The sequence below is a fragment of the Acinonyx jubatus genome, chromosome E4, assembly GCF_027475565.1.
Source record: "Acinonyx jubatus isolate Ajub_Pintada_27869175 chromosome E4, VMU_Ajub_asm_v1.0, whole genome shotgun sequence".
Classification (NCBI taxonomy): domain Eukaryota; kingdom Metazoa; phylum Chordata; class Mammalia; order Carnivora; family Felidae; genus Acinonyx; species Acinonyx jubatus.
Genome location: NC_069395.1, coordinates 24672511 through 24694233, shown reverse-complemented (window position 1 = coordinate 24694233; position 21723 = coordinate 24672511). Strand labels below are relative to the sequence as shown.

Genomic DNA, 21723 nt, shown 5'->3' with positions numbered 1-21723 from the left:
TATCTCTAGTTAGCCCGGAGAATGATATTCTGTACCTTTAAAACCCTGGGTCTGTCATTCCCCTTTATGATTACATCCTGGAATATGGAGAACGATTTAGAATTCAGGACTTTTTTCAGTCTAGTACTTACCCCCCTTCCTGTTACTGCATAACCATCTTGAATCGGACACACTGGACCCTTTTTTTTTTTTTTTTTTTTTTTGTAAAAATTCTTATTTAAAAAGATGACTTTGGAAGGTTGGGAAGAAGTTCTTGAAGGGAAAGCTCTTCCATCTTTCCTGCTTCCCATGGCTTTGGCCACCGTCTCTCTTTGAAGACCGTTCTTCAGGATACTGACAGCTTGATTTCTCTGGGTAACATCATGCAAAGGAAATTAGCTCAGTGTGTCTTCTACTGAATTCCATCTGTAGCTCAATGTTTTAAGGTATTTGTGAACAAGGCTACAGAGCAATTTCGATAAGACAAGGCAATATTCCAGTCTCTGAGAATATTTCTCCCGAAAACCCTTTCTTTTTCTTTTTCTTTTCTTTTCTTTTTAAATACCACTCAACAGCCTGAAAATCCTCCCACGCATGAGCAATCTCCTGCAATATACAGAAAGCTTTTCAGGTGTCACAGCCATAATAGCAGGTGGTTCCTTTGGGTAGAAAAATGATGGCAAGGATGTAGAGACAGAAAGCAAACTGTTTTGATATTCTGGGTACAGCTTTCCCCAAGTGAATCATTCCCATATGCCTTCTTTTACCATGGGCCCTTTTCCAGAGGAAGTGGGTTGTGTGAATAGAGGTGTAGAGATGGGTTCTGGTGGGCAAACTTCTATGGTGCCCATATTTGGCGGATCCAATTAATCTTTTGATATTTGCCATCCCACTCTTAACACGAGTTAAGGCAAAACTTGAATATGGATTTAATACCTGTTTTTGCTCTCCTCAAAATGAATACATAATTTCATTGTGAAGATTCACTAGTGCTCATTTGAGGCAAGGCTGTATCTGAAATTCCATATAAATAGATTTTAAATACAAGCTTATAAGGAAGGCCGAAGCTAGAGTAATTTGCAAAGGGCTGTCATTTAATTCACTTTTTTATTATGAAATATTGGAGACATACAAAGTTTTAAAGAACAGGTACATATTCTTAAACGAACATTTGTTGCTTGTCAGATAAAAATCCGTATTAGCGAAAAAGACTTCATTTCCAGATAGAAGTGCAGCAAAGCTGGAAATTGAGTTTTGCATAAGTTCCTTTTTCTTATTCCCTGGTACGTAAGACTAGCATTCTTATCGTGCACAGGCACACCAAGTCTCCCTTACTGAGAAGGGAGATGCTGTTGTCTCCATCTTAATTAAAAGAATTACAAACAAATCGACTAAGGTCTAATAGGGAAAGATGTATGAACAGATTTTAATGGAAAACTTGACTTTTTTAGTTGGAAGACAACTACGGTGCAAACCAAAAAGGAAACATGGTCCTTAAGCTAATTAATTCTGAGTCCTTCAAATCTCAGAGTGATGTCAGTTACTAGCTGTGTGATGTTGGGCCAGTTTCTTAGCCTCTCTGTATCTCAGTTTCCTGAACTGTGTAGTGAGTATACTAATCAGATTTACTTCTTAGGGTTGTTACATGCGAAGCCCTCAGAACAGTGCTTGCCATGTAGTAAACCCTCAGTAAGTGTCACCTCACTTTCTTCCTCCTCTTCCAAGGAATATCAGTTTCACAGGACAGCAGGAGCTTTGTTTTAGTTCTGTGTCCTCAGCTTCTATTTTTTCCACAGTAGGCACTCAATAAATACTTGTTGAGGCGCCTGGGTGGCTCAGTCGGTTAAGCATCTGACTTCAGCTCAGGTCATGATCTCACGGTCTGTGAGTTTGAGCCCCGCATCGGGCTCTGTGCTGACAGCTCAGAGCCTGGAGCCTGCTTCAGATTCTGTGTCCCCCTCTCTCTCTGCCTCTCCCCAACTCATGCTCTCTCTCAAAAATAAATAAAAACTTGAAAAAAAATTAAAAAAAATAAATACTTGTTGGATGAATTAATTAATGACAGTAGCTAACCTTTTAGGCTGAAAGGAAAAAGGAATTTGTCTTATGGGGCACCTGGGTGGCTCAGTTGGTTAAGCATCCAACTTCGGCGCAGGTCATGATCTCGCGGTCCGTGAGTTCGAGCCCCGTGTGGGGCTCTGTGCTGACAGCTCAGAGCCGGGAGCCTGCTTCAGATTCCGTGTCTCCCTCTCTCTCTGCACCTCCCCCGCTTGCACTCTCTCTCTCTCTCTCTCTCTCAAAAATAAACATTAAAAAAAAATAAAGTAAATTAAAAAAAAGAATTTGTCCTAAGTTTTATAGCTAGTGAGGGAAAAAATAGACCTCGGGTTTAGGGTAAACTAGGGAGGGAGGAAAGAACCCTACTCTAAGATTGGAAGACCCACATTCAAGTTTAAATTCTTTTAACTCTGTGGGTGTTGAGACTAAGATTTTCTTTCTTAATTTATAGAATGGGGATAACTCCCAAGGTTATTCTGAGGATTACTTTAAGGTATATGTGAAAGCTCACAATAATTTATAAAGGGATATGCAAACACATGATGTTATTAATTTTTATCTCAGTAAGTTTATCCATTGGATGACAATAAAATGATTCTATGAGAGTCTTGGAAGAAAGAATCTTTAGCTAAAGATGTAAGTACTAAAAATATTCAACCCCAGAGGTACCACAGACATAGACTAATTTTTTCCATCTGTGCAGTTTAGGGTAGATTTGGCATATGCTCAATACCAGGCAAGAAAGAAACTATGGTTTAGGCTGCTTTTAAAGTTAAAAAAAAAAAAAAAAAGCAGAAAAGGAAACTATTTCCTTTTATAAGCATGAATGTTAAAATAGGGAAAGCCTTCATCGAATAATTTACCACTGAAGCAGGACTATTTGAGCCATACTCTCTCCCACTTTCCCCATTCCCCATTTAGGTTCTACTTAGTTACTTGTCTCATATCCCATGATTTCAGGATTATGGTCACTTCCTCCTCACCAAAGGAAAAACAATATAGATTATTCTTTATCGGCTATGCATGACTCAGAGGTCAGAAGAGCAATTCGTTGTAGGGTACTCTCCCTAGATTAGTAATATTTAAAGACCTGGTTTTCAGGGCCCAGGATTATTTAAAATATTATGGCTTTTAAGATTAGGCCCCACCCAAGATACCTCAACAGAGCCTGAATGTGAGGTTGAGAAACTGACATGAGGAAAAAGATAAAGGAGCAAAAAAAGCCATAGTGGGTCAGCTGATGACTCTCTGTCCCTTCCTTGAACTTCGGGAATGACAGGATGGAAGAAGGGGAAAAAAGGCGGTGCCCCACTGCAGATCAGATGTTTCATGAAAGTCCAGAGCATCAGGGAAATTAATGATCTATGTATGTTCTTAGGGTAAAGGCAATCAATATAATTTCCACTGTTAAGTTGTTAGGTGCATCCAAGAAAGGACACTAGGAAAACTAAGCTTGATTACACTTCATCCCGAGTTATCCTAAATCTGATTGCTTTATTCTCCTGCTTAAAAACCTCAATCTCTCCACATTGTGATTAAAGTCTAAACTTAACCATGGCGTGGACTATTCTTTGTAACATCATCTCAGACTTCTTTGGTAGCTTCATCTTCTAATTAATTCTTACCACATATCTTGGAAGGTATAGGAGGCTACTTACAATTTACCAAATAGGCCAGATACTTTTAAACTCCTGTACAGAACTCTCATCCCAGCTGGCCAACCTTGAACTGTACTTCAAAGCCTGGTGAAATTATCATTTCTTGTCTGTAGCTTTCTCAACTCCCACTCTCTCCTAATACTCAGAATGATTGTTCTTTCATCTATGGCGCCGTTGGACTTTGAGCACGGGTTTGTTAAATCACTTATCCTGATGCATTAGGTAGATTCATCAGGACTGTCCTTCCCTCCAGCTCACTGCGTTCTCCAGGAAACAAGTGTAAGCCCATCATTGTACAATTCTTGGCACACTATAGAAGCATAACACAGGTTTGTTGAATTGAATTAAATATTAGAAGAGGACCAAAGCATTGATGGATTTTCTAGGCCGAGGAACTATGTGCTAAATCTACATACATGATTCTGGTTTTGGTCTTATCAGAGTGCTTTTATTAAATGTGCTTTTATTAAAAAACAGTGTCAAAAAAAGTGTCATGAATATATTTCTTTAGCTAAAACATTATTAATCCATTTTCAGCTTAGAACTGACCTTTCCATAACCCAGTTAGCTAAAAGGTAACTGTATAATTTTAAATATTCTCCAGTTGGAATGGAATCACATTTGGGGTTTGCTTTAATCAGTGCACCCCTGTCTTGCTTTTGTTCTTCAAAGAGCCCCTCGACCATAGCCTTTGAAGGCATGAGCACAAGGGAAACCAGATGAACTCTGTCGAATTTTAAACTTACCAATTTCTCTCCTCTAGCATTTAACTTTTCTTCTTTAATTGAACAAGTTAACTAAAGAAGTATATAATGTAGGATCAATTTGTTTTCTTAAATCTTATTCATTATGCCACCTTGTTCCAAAGTCTTTAAGAGAGGTTAAAGGGGAAAAAAAAGAAATCCACCCACATTCAAAACCAAATTGTTCCACATTTGGTTCACGTTCATCCACAGCATCCCAGTGCTGAGGGTCAGTGTGAAAGACTTTTGGAAAAGTTTTCCAGGTACAGCATTTCCTAAAGCATCTTTTATCTTGGTTTATAGCAATAGATTCTGTTGATACGCATGGGTCACTTCTCTATCTTATGATCCAGTATTAATTTGTTCAACCTTGAAATCAGTCACTGAGGCCCTCTCTTGGGGTAGTTATTACCTAGCGTGTATCCCGGCTAAATAAAATGGTAACTGATTCATGTCTGAAGGTGTATATGGGATACGGCATAAAGATCAAGAGCAGGAGCCGGGGTCCCTGGGTGGCTCAGCTGGTTAAGCATCCAACTTCAGCTCAGGTCATGATCTCATGGTTTGTGAGTCCGAGACCCACATTGGGCTCTGTGCTGACAGCTCAGAGCGTGGAGCCTGCTTCAGATTCTGTGTGTCTCTCTCTCTGCCGCTTCCCTGCTTGTGCTCTCTCTCTCTCTCTCAAAAACAAACATTAAAAAAAAAAAGATAAAGAGCAGGAGCTCTGAAGTCAGTCTGTCTGTCTGAGTTTAAATCTGGCCACATCTCTGACCAGTTATGTGACCTTGGACAAGCTGCTTAACCTCTCTATGCCTCACCCGTCTTATCAGTAAAAAAGGAATAATAATACCTACCTCACAGGTTTGTTGTGTGGAATAAGTGAATTAAATCTGTAAACGGTTAATTTTTTTTAAGTTTATTTATTTATTTTGAGAGAGATACATGGGGGGAGGGGCAGAGAGCCAAGGGGACAGAAGATCTGAAGAGGGCTATGTGCTGACAGCAGAGTCCAATGTGGGGCTCAAACTAATGAACTGTGAGATCATGACCTGAGCTGAAACCAAGAGTCAGATGCTTAACCAACTGAGCCATCCTGTTGCCCCTGTAAAGACTTTAGAACAGGATCTGGCACATAGTTAGCACTCAATAAATGTTAGCTCTTGTGTTCCACACCTTTACATTTTGGGGTAAGAAACGTGGTTACAGTAAAAGATTAAAGGTAGGCTGGTCATTTTTATAATAAAACTTTATTTACAAAACCACAACTCTGTGTGTTTAGGTATCGCTATTGACAAAATGCTTACAGCTGAGATATTACTAAGCGATACACTGATTTTAGCTATACCTAAAACCACAATCCAACACTATCCCAGTTTCCTATTCCTGTGTGGCTCTGAATGCAGCTTAAAACAAAAACAAAAACATCATTTATAATGTACAATGGCTTAAGCAAAACACTTCTTTAGTTTTTTTTCTATTTAAGGGTTGGAAGTGAGAATACTCATTTAAAATTTGCTAGTTACAGAAAAAGGCCTAGAGAATAGAATATGGAGGTTCAGTTGCCCTGCTTTCATAACACAATAACTGCATGACTTTAGAAGAACATAAATAAATCATGTTGGGAAACAGTATATACTGATAATTTTGTTGTTAAAATTCATTTATCTAATACCGTGCTGAGGAATTAAGAGAATTTCTCCGTATATTTTAAAGTTTTAACTTATTCTATTTGCTGATTCACAAAGTCCTGCTCCATTTTAGGGATTTTTCACCAGTATGACACAGGATAACCAGTACCTATGAAAACCTAACAGCTTGGTTTTTTAAAAAATTCCTGGTAAGCTTTAATTCCCAGTTGAGCTTGCCATATGCATGCCTGGGTATACACATGGATACATACTTGGTGGATACACCCCATGTATGTATACTAACGCCCCTTATTCAAGAATATAAAATTAACGGTATCTGGTATCCGGTTGTAAGAAAAATTCCCCAAGACTGTGAGGTAGTTGAGTGACACATGAAATAACCTCCAATCTGAATTTAAGAACACATCTATACCAGGTGGAGGGTGGAGAGAGGAAGAGGAGGAGGAAGCCATAGAAGAAAAGAACTACCATAACTCAAATTAAATTCAGGTAATTCTTCTGAGATAGCAAATAAATAAATCAACAAATGTCTCATTTTTTTTTCCAAAAAAAGGAGAAATCCGTAGTATATCCTTGCTAATATTTTTAAAGTCAGTCCATTAATATATCTTTTAAATAGGAAAATGTCTGGGTATTATACATCTCATAATCCCATTCATCGAATGCACTCCTCTGCTGAGATATCTAATGTGTCTTCATCTGTATTCTCTTCTATCTCTGGCAAGTTGCCCCAAAGTAGGAAGTTGACACCTGAAAAGAAAAGATCATAAAATTACTTAGAGCCAGCTACTATTACAACTCGGAACATGATATAGAAAACCTTGTATGTTAACATTCTTATATGGAACCATAGTGTTAACAGTAAAGAGAAAAGATATTAAAGAATGTGCCATAGATAAAAATTACCTAATATTATTCATCTAAGACATAAACATTTCTTAAGCCCTTTGAAGTAAGGGCTTGAATTCTAGAATCTTCGAACTCCGGAGGATCTCAGCGCCCATTTCCTCAAACTCTGCCTCTAGCTGTATTACGCCATAATCGCTCTACACTGGTAAGTTTCAAATCTATTTTAATGATTTTTAAGGATGGAGATCTCATAAGATTATTTTAGATTAAGTGTCTCTTTGGAGGGTACAGGAAAAAGGCTTGAGTAAGTCTCTTCATCTCCTCAACAAGCACAAAAGTAGCTGGTGGCTTTTTTGTGATTAAAAACAACAAGGTTTTAGAGCCACTTATAATACGAACTGCAATCCTTTCTTATAGGTGGGTTTTAGTCTGGAGGCTATCCAGGTTGTAGCTGCCATTACATCAAACAAAACAACAATCTAGGGGTGTCTGGGCGGCTCAGTCGGTTAAGTGTCTGACTTTGGGTCAGGTCATGATGTCATAGTTCATGAGTTTGGGCCCCATGTGGGGCTCTGCGCTGACAGCTCTGAGCCTGGGGCCTGCTTTGTATTCTGCATCTCCCTCTCTCTCTGCCTCTCCCCTGCTTGTGTTCTCTCTCTTTCTCAAAAATAAATAAATAAGCATTAAAAAAAAACAAACAAACCCAACAATCTAAAGCCTCCTAGTGAAAGGGTAGTCAGATTCCATACTGAAGAATCTAGCCTAGGCATATAGAAGGAACATGACAGACACATGATGGAAGATAATGACATGGTTTGTTCCGGGCACGTAATGTATTACAGAACTTGAAAGTACTAAATTGGGAAAAAATACAATTTATTAATTGACCTCTAGGGGAGCCAATGGAGTCCAACAAGGAAAGCAAATCAGGTTGTCAGTGTGGCCACGTGGTGGAAGAGAATGAGCCAGGGTTTGGAGATTTGGTTTCAATCTCGCTTCCACTACCACCAGTAAGTACACCATGGGTGTTCTTACTACCTTTACTCTGAGTGTATGCAACTGCAGACAATATATATTATTTTTTAATGTATTTAAATTTTTTATAGTATGGCATTATATGTATTTTTTCTAATTTGCTTTTTTCATTCAACATGTTTTTGAGATTTACCTATACCCACATGTATAGCTTTAGCTCATTTCTTTTTGTTTCTGAATTCTGTTGTGTGAATTAAATACGTATAGAGCAAATATATATATATATATATATATATATATATATATATATATATATATATATATATATATATAGCAAATAGAGCCCATCACTCATCACTTCCTCTATCTGCCATTTTGCACAGGTGCTCAAGGAGATATGTACAAGGAGGTGCACTGTGGCATTGTTGAAACAGTGGAAACAATCAACTGTCTCTCTTGGTTGAGATACTAGAATCTAATCAGGCAAGAAGTTAGCATCTATTTCATGTTGGGGGGGGCAGGGGTGGATACAGAAGTCTATCATATTGTTTTCTGCATTTTTTTTGTGTTTGCATTGTTTATAATAAAAAATACTCTGCCCTCCCCTACCCTCCCAAGAATGAACAGTATTCTGCTTCCGGTAATATGGCTTTGATGAGCTAATGGAATAATAAGGAGTTACTAGGCCAAAATCTAAGGGATAATTAGAACCATAAAGGTAAGTGGAGAGCTGAAGTCAATTTGCCTTTGAGGGCATTTGCCAATCCCAGAGAATTTGAACTGAGGTTTCTCAAGAGTCCTCAGGAAAGTTTTGGGAAATCAGGTGGACACATGAAGCCTAGCCTAGAACATTGACTTGGGGCCCTTTCCATCTAAACATTCTAGAATTTCATAAAGCTTGTGTATGTGTTCCTTTGATGCAGCTGATTCAGGTGATTCAAGGACAGTCCCAGCATCATGAGAAACCCTGTTTTATACCAAGCATCTTGAAAGTCTCGTTTTAAATCACAATATTAGGGTTACAAAGGAGAAGTTTGATATTCTTGGAGTGAATACTCAGAGACATGAGTAGTTCGGCACAATTGGTTCAAAGGAGAAAAAATAAACTAAGAGATTGGATCTGACAGAAGGAGCACCTTCCTTTCTCTGTTAAGAAGGGAGGAAGGAAATCCTGTGATACATCTGTTTCTCATGGATTAGATTCAATGTGAATGGAAGAATGCTGGGCTTTTATCTTTGAAAAATTGACCAATAATTAAAAAGTAAATCAAAATGGAAAAATCTCCACCCTGTGTTTTGAATTCCATGAAGCAGGAAAAATAGTATCAAAGCAGAAACTTCCTTTAATGTGTCCATGGTCAACACAAATATATAACTGGAGGCCTAAGTTAGGAGCCTGTATCTCAGGGGAGTTCAGATAAGTCTCTCCTCAAAAATGGCCTTCGTCACATCCCAGAGTCTGAAATTAAGACCCCCAAATGATGGGTTGAGAGCTACAATTGAATGCCAGGTGATTAAAAAAAAAATCAGAGTCTATAAAAACCCAAGCATAATTGGAAGGTTTAAAGACCCTCAGAACCTAGCTTACAATTCATGATCTTCCGTCTGTGAAGACAAATCATCCTTAAGAAGAGGAATGTATTTTAAGTTCTGAAGAAGATTAAAACATACATTAAAAACCTGAGGGTGTTAGTGCCAACTTGCATTATCGAATTCTTTAAATTTGTTCTGTAAACTAAAGTTCTGCAAACTTCAGTTCCCACTAAAAAAGTCCCACTACAAGTCAACCTGGTCTGTTGTGTAAGTAGGTATGAGATAGAGAAAACACATGTGCACAACAAAACCAAATGGCTGCAGACAATATAAAATGTATTATGTAAACATCCTTTAAGAAGTGGTTGTCGGGGCGCCTGGATGGCTCAGTCAGTAGAGCATCCGACTTTGGTTCAGGTCATTATCTCATAGTTGGGGAGTTCGAGCCCCACATTGGGCTCTATGTGGTCAGCCTGTCAGTGCAAGCCTGCTGCAGATTCTGTCTTCCTCTCTCCACCCCTCCCCGATTGCTCTCTCCCCAAATAAATCAATGTTAAAAAAAAAAAAGAATTGGTTGTATATTTTCCTACTAAATAACTAGTACAACGTATCGGCATTAAATATTTCCCTTGAATAAAATTCCATCATAATTTATTTATATAGATGTCAAAATGTCTTTTTTTTTTTTTTTTCCTGAAGCAACATCACCAAATACAGAGGTTACCTAGTCATCCTCCCTCCCAGGTCCTACTGGCCCAGGCTCCCCTCCCTACTTTCTTACACACACACACGCACGCACGCACACACACACACACACACACACACACACACACTTGACCATCAGATCTAAAATCTTCCAAAATTCTCTGGAGTTGTAATACGTATCAGTGCAACAATTTAGAGCAACTATTAATTTTAAGAGACCAAGAAGCAAAAGAGCCAAGTCTGAGGCTCTTGTATATACAACGATGAAATAGAAATGGCAAGGAATTTTGGCTAGTAGTTCTCCTAACTGAATATTTGGGTTAAAAGCCCTGACGTTTCACACTTTCAACTCAGGTGAGAGGGTTTCAGAGAGAATCCTCAAACAATCAATTGGGAGTTTTACTCAGGTTTTGGTAGACAAGTAAATGTTAGAGGAATTTCCGAGTCAATTGTTTCTTACCGGTAGCGTCTAGTCTGTTAATATCATAAACTGCCTGGCTGTGAAACATCCAGAAGTGTCCATTGTTGCAGGAAAGAAGGCAGGAACAACAGGGAACAATCACGTGATAACCTACAATGTTCCCACTAAGAAAGAAAAGTAAATATACTCAGATACCAGGTAATAACTGGCCATATAAACATTTTCATGTGCTAATGTAAATGAACAGACCACCTCGAGTCCTCATTTCCTCCTAACAACCTCCATTGCTAGATCTTTGGGATGGGAGTGACTCTGGTAATGTTAAATTTGACAGTGCTACTGTCAAATACTAACACATTCTCCATTTCCTTGCTAGTCCTGCTTTACACGTTGTCCTTTCAGAAGGTAGCTTCTAGACGCCATGCCATAAGGTTGTGATGTGTTCCGTAGAACACCCAGAATTGAGGTGCTGTACAGACAAAATATATTAGATAAAAGGTTTTTGCTATCCCCAGGACTGTGGCAAGTTGGGTTCTTCTATGTTCTAGTTCTACGCCAGCACCTAAAAACTGTCTCAACAGATGGAGGAGTAGGAAGACAGCATGAGCCCCTGTAAACCAAACACAAGCTGGCTGCTCTAATTTTAGTTTTAGTGTTTTTTAAGGAATTCAGAAATAAGGCAAATCTGTAGCTTCTAGAGAAAGTTGCGAAAGTTTTTTACTGTCTTCAAGATTATCCCTCTGATTACAAGTACTTCACTCTTCCACAGATTTTTTTTTCCTATATCGTCATTATTAAATAAAGTGAATATACAGGGAACGTTTTAGCTAGTACTTTTTTTTTTTTTTTTAATAACATGTACTTATACCTTGGGTTGTAAAAATTCTTATTATAGCTTGTTCCCACCCTGGGAGATGTGGGAGTCAGTCAGTTTTGTGAGGCCCTATAAAAAAATACTATAAAAGGTACCAGCCTACCTAAAATATGTCTTCTAATCATAATCTGCTTGAAAGGCAAACACATGAGAGCAAGTTGTTCTTGGACCAGGACTAACAGTTATTTGTAGGACTATATTGCAAGAGTAAATTCTATGGCTTTAATCACCATCCGTATTCATTCATTCATTTACTCATTCAATTCGTGTTTATTGAGCATCTATTACTATGTGTCAGGTACTGTTCCAGGTGCTGGGAATACAGCAGTGGACAAAGTCCTTATTCTCATGGAGCTAACATTCTAGTAGGGACGCATTCAGACCATTTTGCTCCCCTGCTAAGGCCCCTTCCGTGGCTTCCCATTGGCCAAAACTCAAAACAAAAAAACCCCTTCATATGAAGGTCTAGATCTGTGCTATCCAAAATGTGGCTGTTGAGCACTTGAAGTTTAGCTAGACTGAACTGAAGTGTGCTGTAAATATAAAACATATGCTGGATTTCAAAGACTAAGGATAAAAAATAGAATGTAAAATATTTTGTTAATAATTTTTTATGTTGGTTACATGTTGAAACAATATTTTGGTTATATGGGTTAAGTAAAATATACAATTTAAATTAATTTCACTTGTCTCTTCTTACTTTTTAAAATGTGGTTATTAGAAGATTTTCTTTATTTTTAGATTTTTTTAGAAGATTTTAAGTTACATATGCGGCTTGTAGATTTCTATTGGACAGCGTTCCTCTAGACTATCTGGATTCTGACCACATCTCCAGTCTACTCACACTACTCTCCCTTGACGTTCACAATGTCTCAGCCATGCTGGCCATCATCTTTTTATTCCATGACCATGTTAAGCTTCCTCTTGCCTTGGGTTCTCTGCACTAGCTGTTCCCTGTGCCTAGAACATTTTCCCTTGCGCTCCTTGTCATCCTTTCGGATTTAACTCCAATGTTACCTTCTCATGAGAGGTCATCCCAGACCATGCTATCTCAAATAGCTCTTACCTGCTCTCCCAACCTCTATTTTTCTCTATCATTTATTATTATTATTATTATTATTATTATTATTATTATTTCCTTTGGAGCACCTTCCACCCTATTCAATATCTTATTGATTTAAATATCTTACTAACCAATCATCTTCCCACTAGAATATAATGTCCAAAAGCCAGTGACTTTGTTTTATTTATTGTTGTGTTTCCAGCCCCTATAGCAATGATTAGCACATAGTAGGACTTCAATGTATGGTTTGAATGAATGAAAGAATGAATTTAAATCATCATTAGCACATAAGAATTTAAATTATTTGGATTATAATTTATAATCCAAACCTCATTTAAATGTTAAAAAAAATCTCAAATTTCTTCTCTCTAAAATGGGACAAATAATACTCAAGTCTGTCTACCTCTCAAAAGATAATAGTAATAGTTTTCCTCTGTGTTGTAATTTATAGTCTATCAAGCCTTTTAACATTCGTAATTAATTTAATCTTCACAACACTCTATAAGGTAAACACAAAAGATATTTAAATTTCTATCTTCTTAAGTTAGAAGATTGTTTCTATCTTCTTAAGCTATAAATTAAACAAGGAAACAGAGGTCCAGGGATTTAGAGGCTTAAGGAATTTACTCAAGATCACAGTTAGAGTAAGAGTAGGGCCAGGGCTCAAACCTGATTTTTACGATTGTAACTCTGTTTTATCTTCCCAAACTACATTGACTTTTTCTGAAAATTAAAGCAGATATTTGTCAAGGTGCTTTGAAAAATTATAAAATCATATACAAATGTGACACAAGACCCTTTTAAAAAATAACTCGAAGTAACAAATGGTTTTTCAATGGCTCACTGCATGGGTTATAACCAGTGCTCGATGCAGCCCACTGAACCTTTCTCTGTGCTGTGGTGTTAACATCCATCTTCCAAATGCAGGGCCATCTAGAATCTTGCCACAAATTACCATTTTAAACATGCGATGTCTTTCAGTTTACACTTGCAGATTTCAGTGAAATAGCATCTTCCAATGAAGTCCACTGCACTGGAGAAGGAAATGTGCAGAAATGGTCAAAGGTACTTTTAAAAAAATTGTTGTAAAAACACACATAACATAAAATTTACTAAATTAATCATTTTAAATGTACGGTTCAGAAGTCTTAAGTGTATTCACATTGTTGTGCAATGAATCTCCAGACCTTATTCGTATCACAAAACTGAAACTCTATGTCCATCAGACAGCTCCCCATTTCCCTCTTCCCTCAGCCCTTGGCAACCACCGTCTACTTTCTGTTAGTATGAATTTGACCATTTTATATAACACATATAAGTGAAAGCACATAGTATTTGTCTTTTTGTGACTGCCTTATTTCATTTAGCATAATGTTCTCAAGGCCCCTCCCTATCGTAGCATGTGGCAGGATAGCCTTCCTTTACAAGGCTGAGTAATAGTTTATTGTATGCATATACCACATTTTGTTAATGAACATTTGCATTGCTTCCTAGCAGCATTCTTCACAGTGACCAAGGTTAACCAAGGTTATTGTGAAGAATGCTGCTAAGAACACAGGTGTGCAAATATATCTTTTAAATCTTGCACTGAATTCTTCTGGGTATATATCCAAATATAAACACATACTCAGATACATATATACACCCAGAAGTGGGATTCCTGGATCATATGGTAATCCTATTCTCAATTTATTTAGGAAATTCGATGCTATTTTCCATAGCAGCAGCACCACTTCATATTCCTACTAATAGTGCACAGGGTTCCGATTTTTCCATATCCTTGTATTTTTGGTTGTGATTTAGCATGAATTTTGTAGACCCAAAGAGCTGAAAGAGACTCTAAAGCAGAATGATAGTATATTTTGTAAGAGTCAGTTAATACTTCTGAGCTTACCATAAATATGACAAAATTCCACTTAAATAATCTTATGTGTTCATTAATTCATACATATCTTAGCACGCTAATCCATTACTATTACAACCCCTATAAAGAAGAAGAGACAGTAAGAAAAACCTGGTTCTAATGTAGACTCTGGTCTAATCTCTAACAATTCAATAGCTGAGCCCTCATCTTATTGCTTACCACATCTATTGCAAAGATGAATGGGTTAATATTTTAGGGGCATCTGGGTGGCTCGGTCGGTTGAGGGTCCAACTTTGGCTCAGGTCATGATCTCCTGGTTCGTGGGTTCGAGCCCCGCAACGGGCTCTGTGCTGACAGCTCAGAGCCTGGAGCCTGCCTCATTTTCTGTGTCTCCCTGTCTCTCTCTCTCTCTCTGCCCCTCCCCAACTTGTGCTTGCTCTGTCTCTCAAAAACAAATACATATTTAAAAAATTTTTTAATTTGTCTGCATGTGTGCATCTGTGTGTGTGCTACTAGTAAGAAAAAGCTTTAGACAAAAAAAATCATAGAACCTGTGCAATAGTAGGTTCTAGATTTATTGTCTAGTGCTTTTTTTGTTTTTTTGTAACACACAGGTGCACACACACATACAGAAGTACTTAAAATATTAACCCAAATATCTTTGCAATAAATGAGAGCCATTTGCTTTGCCAGTAGGCATCTCTACACTTAAACCATTTCAGAAAAGGTTTCAAGAAAGGAGGAGTTCATAGCTTTTGAGTATATTTCCAAAATGTTGAAGTTTCTATCATCACAAAGTTCATTTTAAAGTATTATGATTGTTAGCCTAAATCTTGAAAATTACATAAGGGCATAAATATGCTGCCTATGGAAGAGAAAGTACCTCTTGGAGCTAGAAAAACGTACATTTGAGTAAAATAAAATGGCTATTTTTCCAAATAGGTAGCAAATTCTTACGTGTCTGAAAACAGAATTGAAGAGGATTTAAGGATGCAAACAAATGCATAGTATCTGAAATAGATGACAAGGATTGTTTTAGGGCTAGGTCTATTTCATAGGCTAAAAATCTATTTCTCTCTCATTAAGAGAGAGATTGTTGAGAAAAGAACACTGAATTATCTGGACAATGGATCTGATTCAGCCTGGCAAATTGCAAATAATGGCAGCAAATTATGAATATTTTTGGCCTAAAATTTTATGGATAAAAATGAAAAACTTAACTCTTCTAACAGTACAGAGAACCTTGCCTGAATTTACCTAGAGTCTAGGGTCTAGGTCCTGGATTTGATCCAGTGAGTTAGGATGGTTGGGCGGGGCACAGCGCCAGGGGATCCAACTTAAGGGATGTGGTCACATGACTATAATTGAACCAGAAACATTACATCAGGACTGACCACTCTGGCTAAACCACAGACTTTGTCCAGACAGTCTGCCCACTTAGTTATACTCCAAGGGGATCATCAGACTGTTGGGAGTGGCTGGAACACCAAAATGATAACCTCCTTGTTGACTCCCAGAGGTCCAAACCATACACTTTTCCCATTTAGTTAAAGGCTACCGTTGCCCGCTACTAGCAAGACTTACTTGGTAGGAGGGATGTCTGTAGAGAAAAGGTCTATTTCAGTATCAGCCAGCAAAACAGCCTTCATTCCCCTAGAGCTGAGCACTTGTTTACAGAATTTGCAACACAGGATGGACACGCACCGGTCCTCGAAACTACAACTGCTGCCAGACATGGCGTCCCGGGAAGGATGTGGTGCGGGGTTTTGAAAAAGGAAACAAGAGCAGTACCTTTCCTAGTTGGATTCCCCCAGGCCAAAAATCAAATTGCGAGGCCTCGACCTTTTCTAAGCCCTAAAACTGGGAAGGAAATGAGTTCTTTCCTGTTTTCCCGTGGGAGGGTGAAAGTAATATTTATTGAGTAGGAACAGGGCGAAGCAGCAAATGTGGCTTTCCTTTTAACCTTCGGGGAAGGCAGTGGGATTTGAAGTGGGGAGGCGGCGAGCTACAAAAGGCCTGGGAACTTCTCTACAGACTCCCCAGCCACGCGTCTAAAGGGCTCCTTTACTCTTCAGCTCCCTCCCCTGTAGCAATTCCCTTAGCTTTCTCCTGCAGAGTCCCTCCGTGAAAGCTGCTCTCCTAAGCCCCTCCCTCGGAGCGCTCCAATTCCTCGCCCTCTGATCGCCGGCCACGCGTCCCGACCCACGCCTCCTCTTTGGAAATCTTTCTCCTCTTCCCAGGATCCAGAAATCCCCTCGGCTTTTCCCACCCGGACGAACCCGGGTTCTCCTCAATCCTCCCAGCACCCTCCCTTCTCCGCTCTGCTCGCTGCTAGGCCCCCGCTTCACTTCTCTCCTGGCAGCCCCCAGCCCTCAGCGTGCTGGCTGGATCTCGCGCCGTTTCTCTTGGTCCCGGTCCCTCAGCTCTCCCTCGTGCCCCCCGCTGTCCCCTTAGGTCTCCTCCGGAGCGGCCGCTCCGGAGCGCGCGATGGTGTTGATGGGACGGGGCAGAGGTCGCTTTTGGGGTTCAGTCGGCGCTGGGGTCTCTATCAGCGAACGCGTCGCGTTTTGCTCCCTCTTCCGCTCTCTCTGCCTTTCCAACCGGCTGTCAGTTTGAATTGCAGGCGCAGCGCACCGATTGGGAGAACCAGAGTTCGCCCGCGTCCCGCATTGGAAGGCTCGGGAGCCTTCCCCTGCTGAGATCTTAGTGGCCTGGAGACCGTACGCCCCGCCTCAGTAACGGTGCCGAGATGAGCTCGGCTTTCTGGTTGGCCGAGTTTGGCTCCGCCTCCGCTCCTATTGGCCGGCACCGGGGGCTTGGGCAAACCCTACTCCCGCCCCAGTGAAAGAGGCAAGGCACTCCCTTCACGCTTCTTATTGGAAGACTTTCTACAGTCCCTACTGGTCTCTACTCTCTACTGGCTAAAATTCTCCTCAACGCCCCTCCTCTCTACCCCGGTCCAATTGGTAGTGCCTTCTCTCAAGAGTTTGTGTTTGGCTGTTGGTTCCATTTTAACCCCGCCCATTAATTCTACTTCTGGGCTCGGCAACCCTGGGAGGAGCTTGCTCTATGACCACGCCTCGGTGGTGCTAGTCACACCTCCAAAGTTTCTCAAGCTCCTCCTCCTCACTCCAGACCTCTCGAGATCAGCTATTCCTATTGGCTACAGGCCCCATCGGTCGATAGAAAACGGGCGGTGATTGGCAAGGGGGTGGGCTCTGCTTCCCGGCGGGGTCCTGCGGAGTTGGCGGAGGCTCCTCAGGGGACTAGGGGGATCGATCTGCGTAGAAGCGGGTGGCGGGGAAGAGGGGAGGAGATCTCTGAGTGGGAAGCGAAGCTGGGGACCTGAGACCCGTCGCGTCAGAGCCAGGTAAAGGCTCCTTCCCTCTCCCCTTTCCTCTTCCCGGCCGCCGGGCTGGAGCCCTGACTGAACAAACCCGGGCTGGGGCGGGAAGGAGAGGGCGCGGATGCTGCTTGCGGCATCGCCTAGCCTTGCCGCCCGGAATCACTCAGACGCCCTCCCCCTCGACCCTCTCCAAATCTTCCAGTACAGCCCATAATACTTCTCAAGACTGCATCTCTCACTGCCCTTCACCGCACAGTCTCGGGCTCTGCCCTGGGACTCTGCCGCTGTGCAGCAGGCACCCAGCCCCCTCCCCAAGTCCTCAGCCCCCTCCCCAAGTCCTCTGCACACGGGCAGGCTTGGTCCACCTTTGGGCAACCGTCGTTGACATCACCCGTAACCATCGGCTATCCTCTTCCCCTGTCTCCAAGCCCTGGCAGACAGCCGGGTTACAGCCCAGGACCCAGAAGGATGATTGTTCCGCACTGCTTCCGGGGCTTTTTCCCTGTTCCAGCCCCCTGCCCTCCTGGAATGGTGCCTTTCACGCACTCCCTAGACCCATAGCAGGTCCCCAAGTTGCTAACATCCTTCCGTTCCATGTAACATCGTGGCCACGGTAGCCTCCTCACCACCCCCCCACCCCTCCCCGGGGTAATCCTCCCTTTGCCCTCTCCCCGCCTCCCAAACGTGTGCAGAAGCTCCAGTCATCTATCCCCGGCTCCCATGCAGCCTCTGGACCCCACCTCACACCCCCCTCCCCGCTTCCTGCCCGCCTGAACCACCACGCCGCCTGGGCTCCCTCTTCCTCCCGGCGCGGGAAGTGGGAGACACCAGCGGAGCACCCCCCCCTCCCCTGACAAGGAGAGGAAAAGGGGCGACCTAGGAGGGAGGGTCGCCGGTGTGGCACGGTGGGGAGCAAGACTCCCAACTCTGCGCTCCCGCTGCTTCCCTCCCGCCTCCCGGACCTTGGCCAGGGCGGGATATCCTCAGGCACCTCCTGGTGCGAAGGGTCGGGACTGCGACCCTCCCGTCCCTCCCGACCCCCCTCACCCCCCCCCCCCCAACCGAGCCTGGGTTTGGGTGCGGTATCTGGGATCTCTGGGCATGGGTGACAAAAAATATTGGGGGTGTCATTTAAGAGTTACTCTCGTCTGTGACTTGGGGGAGGCGGCGGCTGCCTTCCGCCCCCCGCCCCTGGGTTTTCCCGACTCCGACCCTCGCCTCTAACCCGTTTCCTGCTTTTGCCGACCACATTGTTTTCCTGGATGTGCCCCGTGCGGAGCAGGCTTTTTCCTGCAGGTCTCACCCCCCTCAACATTTTGCTGCCAAGAGAAGCTAGTAACCAAAAACAAAACAACTGGGAGGAGGGGCGGGAGGGGAAGAAAAGTTGTGCCCGGGTGGCTTGTCCCTCCCTGGCTTTGATCCCTTTTGATGTCCTGGGAGTTGCCCCAGCCGGGGGTCAGGGGCCGCGTCGGAGCCACTGCCGAGAGTGCTCCCTTCGGCTGGCCGCTGCCCAGCGCTGGCGGGGCTCGGAGGCCGCCGAGGTGCCGCAGTCCCCGCCCGGAGCCCCGCGTTCCCGCCGCAGTCCCCACCCGAAGGCCGCGCAGGCGGCTGCTCCAAAGTGTTTTCTTCCAGCCTTAAAACAAAATCCGGAGGGAGCTTCCTTCCTCCGCACCTCGCCGCGCCGGGCTCTGTGGGCCGGGCGGCGTTTGGCCGAGATGAATGGGCCCAGGCCGGGCTTGGAACGACATCCCCTACCCCACCCCCGCCGCGATTAGGATCTGCGCCGGGGCTGATCGCCCCCTCCCCTTTTCCCTGCATTTACAGGCAAGTGAACCGGAGCAAACGACTTCCGATCCAGTCTGCGCTGCTGCGGCTCCCGTTTGGGATTTGATTTGCAGCATCTTCGAGCCTGTGCAACAAAAAACCGCGAAGCACGCCCAGCCCTCCCCCGGCACCCTTTTACGCACCCACTCCCTCCCGGGGACACAGCTGGGCGCGTCCACACCCCCGCACCCCCCACACCATGTTGTGCGGAAGGACTTCCACTCCCTGCCTGTGTCGTTGATGTCAGACCCCAGGCCAACCTCCGGGCGCTGCAGTTCTCCCGGCTAATGCTGAGGCTGCGGCTCCGGCTCTAGCACAGGAACCAGCCGCCGCCGCGCCCGGCCCCAGCGCCCACCGTCTGCATGTGCCCGCCGTAGCCTTCTGCCCAGCCCGCAGCCCGCGCTCCCCGGAGCGCTGGAGACCACCGCGGGGGGCCCCTTCTGCCCTTGGGAGAAGAGGTCTTGGAGGTATTGATTTCGGTGGTTGGATTTTTCCCGTGGATCTATCAATTCACAATTTGAATTTGGAAGAAAGAAGGAAAACATGACGTCTCCGGCCAAATTCAAAAAGGATAAGGAGATCATAGCAGAGTACGATACTCAGGTCAAAGGTAAGGGCTTTGAAAAATAGCACAATGCATATGCTCCGTGGACCATTGAGACATGTATTTCCACCCTGATTTGCAGGATGTTCATTTCTTTGGGTGGAGCAGGTGGGGGCAGGCTGAGCCCAGAGGTGGTTTCATAGGTGGGTTTGAGCCTCCGAGGGATGGGCTGTGCCAGGGGCCAAGGGCTCTGGAAAGGAATTTTCAGAGTGGGCTTTAGGTTTGCTCCTGAAGGGCTGGCCCTTATTTTGGCAGCCTTTTCCCCCAGGCTAGATGGGATGGGGGAGGGGCAGGAGGTTCTTGGAGAGAGAAAGGCGGCAGTTTGCCTCTGGGTGTCTGGGTCAGGTTTCCTTGAAGGACAACTGAAATCTGACAGGTGTTTGGGAATTTATTTCAGAGGATGTAGAGTCCTGGTAGAGAAAGGCAACCTTGAGGAGGTATACCATTTGGGGAGCCCCTGGGGAGGCGGCTTTTTTTTTCTGCTGCACTATATCAAAAGGTGACATTTGCTGTGGCATCGGACACAGAAAGTCTGTAGCCACCTTGGGTGCACCTTGTACCTACCTGGTCTCTGGTTGCCCTGCATTCAATCAGAGATCAGAGAACAGAAAGAATAAGGTCATTTCACATCCCGTCTCCGCCCTCACCTAAGCATGAATGGAGTTGAGATGTTAGGGTTGCTGGGTGGTGCTGGTTCTGGAGCATGGGAAGACATAATTGTTTAACCCTTCTGTGTTGTCACCCTCTGCTCCAGAATGCATGCTTTTAAAGGCCCACTTCCCTCTGCAAAGATGTGGAGGGTAAAGCAAAATGTGGACCTGGAGAAACCAAGTGACCCTGTCTGCACATCTGGTTGACTACCTGACTTGGCACATGAATCAGAGCCTCTTCTCAGATAACCTTTTTTTAACCAGTCATTCCCATAAGAGGGGTTCCTGCCTGTTAAAGAGCCCCAGGATGTGTTTGTGCAAGGCACTGTCCCTTCCTGGCCATTCACTGGAAAGAGCCATGTGCTCTAGTCCATTGAGACTTCAGCTGGGGAGTGGGAGAGGTGGGTGGCCTTGAATGTTACACCACATGGTTGGAGCTTTGGATTTTCCTTTGTTTCAGAGTACAGAGGGAGGGGCCCCTCCTTCTTTCCCTGCACCAATGCAAGGAGACCTTTTCCTATCATAGAGGACTTGGGAAGGGCCATGTCTCCCTTCTAATGATTGCCTCCGGTGGGAATAGTGTAGGGCTTGAAATGGGCAGCTGTCTTATCTCCTGGAAGGTTGGAATGTAGTTTGAAGTCCCCGTTTTGCCTGTAGGGTCTTTTTAATGTCATCAGCTTGGTCATTTCTGGAGGTGCCCTGAGGGACCTTCTATCCACTGGGCTGCAAATATTGGTGGGTTTATTACAGAGATGGGAGAATTGATTGATTGATAGCTTCAGTTGAACAGGGATTGGGAGAGGTGTGGTCGTGAGTTAGAATTGAGGTCTTGGCCTCTTGTCACTGTTCATAATCTGGGCCTGTTCTTGTAAACAATAAGCCACTGGCCTCCGTGTCCCGTCCAGATGCACTGTATTCTGTTCCTGGA

General features: G+C 43.2%; 2 protein-coding genes across 11 annotated transcripts in view; one reads left to right on the top strand and one right to left on the bottom strand.

Annotated features, from left to right (window-relative positions):
- Positions 1 to 5371: 5371 nt before the first annotated feature.
- On the bottom strand, positions 5372 to 17471 carry FAM72A (family with sequence similarity 72 member A). Of its 2 annotated transcripts, XM_015069960.3 has the most exons (4): positions 15956 to 17471; positions 13463 to 13540; positions 10610 to 10734; positions 5381 to 6837 (listed from the first exon to the last, which is right to left on the bottom strand). In XM_015069960.3, the coding sequence occupies exons 1-4, from the start codon at positions 16105 to 16107 to the stop codon at positions 6743 to 6745; spliced, it is 450 nt and encodes a 149-aa protein (XP_014925446.1). In that variant the 5' UTR covers positions 16108 to 17471; the 3' UTR covers positions 5381 to 6742. The 2 variants fall into 2 exon arrangements, with proteins under 2 accessions (XP_026930730.1, XP_014925446.1); XM_027074929.2 differs by lacking the exon at positions 10610 to 10734 and having other exon boundaries at positions 5372 to 6837.
- A 118-nt stretch (positions 17472 to 17589) lies between these two features.
- Positions 17590 to 21723, top strand: part of SRGAP2 (SLIT-ROBO Rho GTPase activating protein 2) — a 232785-nt gene continuing 228651 nt past the window's right edge. For 6 of the 9 annotated variants that reach the window (XM_015069964.3, XM_015069963.3, XM_015069961.3 and 3 more), the window contains exons 1-2: positions 17591 to 17741; positions 19542 to 20151. In XM_015069964.3, coding sequence (XP_014925450.2) covers positions 20085 to 20151 — 67 coding nt within the window. In that variant the 5' untranslated portion in view covers positions 17591 to 17741; positions 19542 to 20084. Of the gene's footprint in view, positions 17742 to 19541; positions 20152 to 21723 lie in introns of all 9 variants that reach the window. The other 3 variants (XM_027074904.2, XM_015069965.3, XM_015069962.3) reach the window with 2 other exon arrangements.